Below are 8258 nucleotides of genomic sequence, written 5' to 3' on the forward strand. Positions count from 1 at the left end.
TTAAGTAAGCCTTACCACCCTAGAGTGGTTTGGCCTCTTAATGAAAACCAAGGGGAGGAATTTCCTTCTCCAACCAAGCATACTAACATAACTCTTATGCACCAAGGTATCCATTCCTATCCTCATCATGCATTATCTAAACTAATTCCACACTTTATCCCAAAATTTTCAACAAATTTTCCCATTTATGTCCATTTAAACATATCCACAATAACACTTTCAAACTTATATCTTATTTTTGTCAAATAAATCCTCAAACATACAAATAATCAAGAGAACCTCATCACACATGATTCATACATACATTGATCCAAATAAACCCATGATTCAAGGCATAGGAAATTTCCAGCATTAATATAACCTTGACCTTTGCAGGGTTTTTAAGACATAACTTGAGTTATAGGTCTCCAAATGGAACGAAATCAAATTCATTAGAAAGCTAAGACAAAATGCTACAAATGTTATGAAGGGATCACAACCCAGATCAATCTGCAAGGTAGCAAACAAAAGCTAGGAACACAGACCAACAGTCCAGACCTGATTCAGCAGAACCAAGTCCAATGTTTATTGAATTACTCCTTAACCAAACACTCAAATTAATTCAATCCAAAACCAGAGAAGTCTAAAGACACAGGACAACAACTCTCATGAAGAACTCAGAACATAATCTTGCCATTATGGTGGTCAAAATGGGCAATCAATTCAGTGATGCATGTGGCCCATCATAACACAGTCAGTTTGGGTGTTTCAGCCATAAGTTGAGTTATATATCTCCAAATTGAACACAAGAGGATGGGTTGGAAAGCTAAGAGAGAGACCTACAAATTTTATGAAGGACTTAGACACAAATGAAAACTAGAAAGGATCGAAAAATGGTCCTTAATCTCTCTCAATAACCCGTTTTTCCCAAATTCAGCTTACTTTAACCATGAAAGGAACATGAACAACAAAGATACAAGGTAGAAATGTCTACCACAACATAAATACTCATCACATATCACCCAAGAGCATGTAATTGCAACCAAAATTCAACAAATCAATCATTTCATACAAAATCCCAAAATATCCACATAAGAGCATAGAGGCACAAAATCAAAAATTTGAGTAAGATAAGTGTGTTTATGAACACTAACCTTAAAAATAAGCTTTAGCAAGCTTAAATTAAAACTTTCTAAGCTCTCACTTTGCCTTTACTCCATGGTAGAGGTTTCTCCAACCTTTGGCTCAAGTAGAGAATCTCCAAATTTCTTGAAATAATTCACCAAAAATCACTTCCCAAGCTTTAATCTCTAGGATTAATAACTTAAATCAAGTTGGTTGGGGTGAATTTGAAGTGTTTAGTAAGGAAGAATTGAAGAAAATGAAGAAGAAGAAGAAGAAGAAGGAGGAGGAGGAGGAGACGTGTAAGGGAAAAGAAGAAGAAAGAAAAATGGTTGCACAATAATTGATGGTTGACTTATATAAAGCAACAAGGGTAGTTTAGTCTTTTTCCCCTAATTGGATGGCTAGGATTAAGTCAAGTAATCTCATCTAATGGCTACAAATAATCTCCAAGTAAATTCCTTCAAAATATTATTTATCTCCATAAAATTCTCAAATTTAATCCTTAAATATAATTCCTCAAATTTCCTTACTTAATATAACACCATAATTCACTATTCACTAATTATCTAAATTCTCCAAAAATATTCATTACTTATTTTCTACCCATAAAAATCATGTATGCATACTCCAAAAATATTAAATAAAATATGAAACATAGATAGTAATTTTTCTGGACCAAAATAATACTGACTCCCGGACCGGTGGTACTATTCACAGACCGGTAAAACTATTATTTTAGACACAGAAAAATCAGAGCGTTACACTCTCCCTTTCTTTCAAACCCTAGAAGCTTTCTTTTCTCTCTCCACGAGCGACCACCGATGAGCTCTCATTGGTGGTCACCCATTTCTCTTTTTTTTTTTTTTTTGTTTGTTTTTCAAATAATCATCAGATCTATAGATTTGAGTTACTATTGCCAAATATTGGGATTTATTATTGCTCATATTTTGAGATTTTGTTCTCAGATTTAGTTTTGAGTTATTCTTGTCACCATTATGGTGATTTTGTCTAGTGTATTTTATTATTTGGACAGTTATGCAGAAAGAAGTGCAAATCTCTTCTCTAGTAGAAGGAAGAAATTTGAAAGTGATCAGATCAGATCAGACTTGTAGAAAGGCTATGGAGCCGAACAGTGGCCATGAATAGCCACTAAGTAGAGCAAGTGATCACCTATGAAGGTGATCAGATCAGACTTGTAGAAAGGCTATGAAGTCGAACAGTGGCCATGAATAGCCACCAAGTGAAGCAAGCGATCACCTATGGCATAATTGCTCTGTCAATTCCATTAGTTACTTCAAATTATGATTGTATTTTTTTTTTTTTTTTTTGTATAAGTGGTTTATTATTAGACTTTCTATACAAAAGTATAGAAACATATTGATCTGTATCTCATATTTGTATATAGTTTCCACTTAATGAAATTTCTAGTTTGATTTCTTTAAAAAAATTGCACTAAATAAACAAATTGATAGATTGTTAAATAAATAATGTTGAGTTAAATAGAGATAGATTTGGACATTCAAGATGACATTGGATTTCATTTTCTGTAGAACAACAGATGTTCACAGATGTTACAATTAACAGTAGAAGCTACAACTATTAGCATCTATACTTAGCGCTAACCAAATAAAATACATCAACTTTCAATTGAAATACATAGAAATTATCTCCTAAACAAAACTAATCAGTGGAAGAACATCAATTTCACATTCTTCTTGAAATAATTATAAATCCATAAACCTAAAGTCAAGGTAATACAAGTGCTAATAACAGATTTAACAAATATTTTCTTCCTTTGTACTTGGATATGGAGGCAATTAGATGAGTTGGAATTTTCTGCTACTAAGAATTCCATTTTTGCATTCATTTCTTTCACTACCTCTTTCTTCATTCTCAACTTTTGTTCTAACGACTTCAACTCCATTTCTAGCTTTAATTTTTGCTCTTCCACCTTTTGCAACTTAGCTTTTGTAGCATCTAACCTTCCATAAATCATATTCATGACTTGAATAACCCTTGGAGAGTAATCATTATCAAGCCACATGAAGAACCTACAATTATTTGCCCTATCCCTCCATTTTGGACAGCAATAAAACCTACGTCCTGGATTTGATCGACTCCTTGAGGTGTATAAATGTGCTTCTTCATTGTGCCTCCAAAATACGCTTGTCTGGTTTGTGGTTGAAATGAAAGACACCTCACTAATTTCTGAAGTAGAGCCCATCTTCATTCCCAGCTTTTTCCAATTGCAAATCGTCCTTTACCCAAATTAAAAATAAAACCCTAGATTACTCTATACAATAATAACAAGAGGCTACACCATTTTCTATTTCGCTTATCTTTAATACAAAGATAAATTGTTGAGACAAAAAAGAATATTGTGAGATTTTGGTGAGAATATGTCATATCTACTTTGAGATTTTCATGAAAGAGGAGAGAGTGATCAAAGAGCGAACAGAGAATGAAGAGAGGGAATAAGATTTGGGATCCATCCTCTTATCCTAAATGATGCGTTTAAGTTAGCTAACCTTAGGTGGTTAGCTAACTAAAATGGGTCCCACGTTTATTATTTTTTATTATTAATTTTGACTAGATTTCAAATTAGGGTGCAATTTTTACAAAGATTTGAAATTGGGGTGTCAGGAGGATTAAGTTGGATTTGGAGTGCAATTGGAACAAATCGCAAAGGTTGGGGTAACAGGTATGGATTAGCCATACATGATTAACTTGAGCCTATCTTTGGATGCTTTTAACACTTTTGGATTGTTTTAGGAAGAATCATTAACACAAAGCTGATTTTAACATTTTAACAGGGTTGTAGTTGGGAAGCCTCTATGCATAATGGTGCTAGTGATAATTACAACAAGGTCAATTGGAATAAGTGTTTTATATGGGGGTTAAGTTTGATTTGGAGTGCAATTATAACAAGTCGCAAAGGTTAGGGTAACGGGTATGGATTAGCCATATATGATTAACTTGAGTCTATTTTTGGATGCTTTTAACACTTTTGGATTGTTTTAGGAAGAATCATTAATACAAAGCTGATTTTAACATTTTAAAAGGTCTGTAGTTGGGAAGCCTCTATGCATAATGGTGCTAGTGATAATTACAACAAGGACAATTGGAATAAGTGGTTTATATGGTTTTCTATTTTTTTTTTTTATTTGTCAATTTATGTTGGTTTCGGTGATTGACATTTTTTTTCCTTCTCAATAGTCATATTGTTTGATCTCATTTTGAACCAAATTTTTGTAGTTCTTGAATTTCAATAGCCAAAAGCATAATTTGTTGCTAAATTTTTTGTTGCTAAATTTTATACATGTTAGCTACAAGGAGCTAAAAGTTAATAACTAATAGCTAATATTGCCGAACAAGCACTAAGTTGAGAATAAATTTATGGTTTTAGTGCAATTGCTTAATTCAATAATCAATAATTAATAAAGTCATTATTGTTGCCATTGATATTAGCCAATTCATAAGTTTTACACTCTTGACTATTACATTTTTTTTAATATAAATATATTAGGATCTCATTAAAAACTTTATAAATAATACAGGAAGGACATGATCGCTCTTCTGAAGACCATATATATAATAAAACTATTATAACTAGAATAATTATTGTTCGCTGATGTAATAAGAAATCCTAATGAAAATTTAAAAAAAAAAATAAGCTGCAAAGGTGAAATGTAACATAACAAAAATTAAAGTTATGGGAAATTATTATCTTTTACATATAATTTAATATATTTTGAATAAATAAGTTAAACTGCAATATAAAATTATGGGTATTTTAATCTTTTTAGTGATTTTTCATTCTATTCTTCCCATTCCTATAACACAATAAAAGAATATTTATTTTTATCTTGGTGGTGATGGAGTGGTGCATGGTAGTGTGATTGTTGGTGGTAGCAGTCTGTTAATTATATTACATATTCACAAACAAATATATAAATGACATAATTATTATATTTTATAAATTTTTTCAATTACATGACTAAACATAGTAATAGAATGTGTTAACAGCCAGTTTCTATAGAAATCCGTGAGAAAATAAAGGAAAAAAAAGGCTTTGTTACCATGTTAGAAACCCAGGCCTAATCTTAATCCTACTTCAACTTGTGACCAGTAGTTTTTGGATTGTAAATTTATTTTAAATTCTAGACCGGATATTTCGATTAAGTTAGATTAAGTTAGACCGGATATTTGTAAAATGGAATTTTATATTTAATAAATTATAAAAATCATTCTTAATATATAGTTTTACTCGTCTGTACTTAAAACTTATTATTTTTATTAGCGTTTTTTATAAAAAAAATTAGAATTTATTTGTAAATTATATGAATTTCAGTAGAATTTGTTCTAAGTATAACCAAGTTCACAAAATTAAAAATGTGATGCTTCAAACGAATTTTCAGTTGTAACAAAAATGAAAATTTAGATTTGTAAATAAGTTTTATATTAAAAATTTATTTGATAATTAGTGAATAAAATTTTCTTAGTTGAAAATTTTATAAGAGTATCATTTTTTTTTTAATATATTATTATCATTATATATATTTTTTTTTCAATCTGTAAATATAAAATTTAAAAAAATTAGCTATTTTCAGTCACGTTGAATAAAAGAGGTCGGAATTTGATGATTATGGGCAATTCCAGTTGGACAGCAGAGACTTCTGTGATTGGTGACGTGTCAGCAATCAGCAGGGAAATTGATTTTTATTAAGGTCTCATAAGTCAAAGAAAACTGCATTCACGGGGAAGTTTAGCTATTAGTAGTATTGGATATTATATAGCTTTCAAAGCCAAGTAAATTAAGCTGCCAGATTCCTGATTGGTTATTGGATAGCAAAATCAAACTTTAAATAATATTAAATATTTTTAAAATTAATTCTTTGTTATTTTAAAGATTAAAAATCTATAAATTTAACCAAACAGAATTGAATATATTATTTGATGAATTCTCAAAATTCAGTTTACCGAATAAATTATTTCAATCTCTCTAGAAATATTCAATGAATGAGGAACTGAATTCAACTCTTCACTTACCATATAACTAATTCAGTTTACTCAAAATTTTCTAATTTTTACTTGAATAATAAATTTAACTAAAAAAAATATGAGATATTTTATAATAGCAACAACTGTCTACTTTGAGCTCAATAACAATTAAATCAAATATCTGGTATTTGGTCTAATTAATTCATGCAGCTGATAGGTTATTTGTATCAATAACTAAGTTATAAGTGTTTGGTAAGCACATTTTGGAGTTTTTTTTTTAATAGCTGGTGACTGATTTGTATTTATATTATATTTGAACTTCATTACTATCATACAAATAATTGCTAAAAAATTTATTTTTTTAAAATTAATATTTTTTATGATCATTTAATCGTAGTTATTTAAAAATAAAATTTTTTATTACGTATTATTTTAAAAATTTTAATTAATATTTTTATTTATGGTATACATTAAAATAAAATAATACATTCACCTTAAATTAAAAGAAATATATACACATATTATACATCATAATATATATATAAAAAAAAATTTATACTTTATTGTTTAATATTTTAACAATAACTGCTGTCAAAATTTTACCAAACGTGAACATTTATCGATTAACCAAATGTCAACTATAAGCATGAAAAACCACTGTCAAACAAATACGAATCGATTACCTTTGGCAGCCGTAAAGTTACAGTAATGTAACTATTTGTAAAGCAGCCCACGTACTTTGAAAATCTAATTTTAGCTTATCAAATATGGCGACAATTGTCTCCTTGCTTATCAAATATTTATATTAAAAAAAAAAAAAGAACTAAAAGCCTACATCTATAAATAGCCATGCAAGATTTCTCACACCTCATCGAAGCAAATAACAAGTTGTAGAATTATAATTAAGCAATAATGAAAACTGCTAATTTCCTTGTAGCTCTTGCAGTCTTGGCTCTGGCATTCTCTTCTGCCATGGCTTATGACCCTAGTCCTCTCCAGGATATTTGTGTTGCAACCAATGATACCAAACATGGTGGTAAGTGTGAGCTAATTGTGTTTCTTTCTTTCTTTTTTCATCGTCTTTAAGCATATAACTAACTCCATTACTTTGATGCAGTGTTCGTTAATGGAAAATTTTGCAAAGATCCAGAGAAAGTGACAGCAGACGATTTCTTTATTACAGGGCTTAACGTTCGTAAACAAACCTCAAAACAATTAGGAGTACGTCTCACCCTCTCAACTGTAGATCAAGTTCCAGGACTCAACACTAATGCCTTATCCATAGTCCGCATTGATTTTGCTCCAAATGGCAGTCTAAACCCACCCCATTTTCACCCTCGAGCAGCAGAAATACTGACTGTCTTAGAAGGAACTCTTTATGCGGGTTTTATTACAGGAAATCCTGATCACCGCCTTTTCGCCAAAATCTTAAAGCCAGGAGATGCACTTGTGTTTCCACATGGACTCATTCACTTCCAGTTAAATATTGGCAAGACTCCTGCAGTCGCTCTAGCTGTATTGAATAGCCAAAACCCAGGAGTTGTTACTATTGCAAATACAATTTTTGGAGCTACCCCATCAGTAAATCCTGATGTTTTGACAAGAGCATTCCATCTTGATAAGGATTTAGTGACTAAACTTCAAAAAGAAGAATGGGTTGATCCAGATCAGCTTTATTAATTGAGTGTTTCTGCAAGCAGAAAGTTAATTAATATCCTCATAATAATTCACTACATTGTAGTAAATAAAAAGAGTTTCTCTTTTTCTTTTTCTTTTTCTTTTCTTTTCTTTTTTTTAATCTCAAAAGAGAGTATTGTAGCATAACAAGGATGAGTATGGTTAATATATGCCTCTCTCACCAAGTTCATGTTACATTAAGTGATGTGTACTATTGCAAGTTATTTAATTAATATATATTTGAATTTTTGGTTTTATATGACTTGATTAGTTGATTCGAACTTAGAATCTTGTATGAATATGTCATTTTTTATTATTACGTCCAATGGTGGAGGGAGGAAGGACTAGTAGTAGCTCGCCCAAGCTCAAAAAAGAAATCCAAATTTATTATATTAATTCAGTTGGACTTTTTTTTTTTTTTTACTCTAACATAATAACATTGAATTATTGGTTACGTCAGTGATTATTTCAAAACT

The 8258-nt window shown here is 30.3% G+C and overlaps 1 protein-coding gene across 1 annotated transcript; it reads left to right on the forward strand.

The window, feature by feature from the left end:
* The first annotated feature begins 6992 nt into the window (after positions 1-6992).
* Positions 6993-8039, forward strand: LOC119370865 (germin-like protein subfamily 1 member 13). Its single transcript, XM_089715850.1, has 2 exons — positions 6993-7141; positions 7223-8039. Exons 1-2 carry the CDS (start codon positions 7018-7020, stop codon positions 7783-7785), a joined length of 687 nt encoding a protein of 228 aa, XP_089571976.1. The 5' UTR covers positions 6993-7017; the 3' UTR covers positions 7786-8039.
* The last annotated feature ends 219 nt before the right edge of the window (positions 8040-8258 follow it).

The sequence above is a fragment of the Jatropha curcas genome, chromosome 11 (genome assembly GCF_041381405.1).
Source record: "Jatropha curcas cultivar XTBG-Jc1 chromosome 11, XTBG_Jcur_1.0, whole genome shotgun sequence".
Taxonomy (NCBI): domain Eukaryota; kingdom Viridiplantae; phylum Streptophyta; class Magnoliopsida; order Malpighiales; family Euphorbiaceae; genus Jatropha; species Jatropha curcas.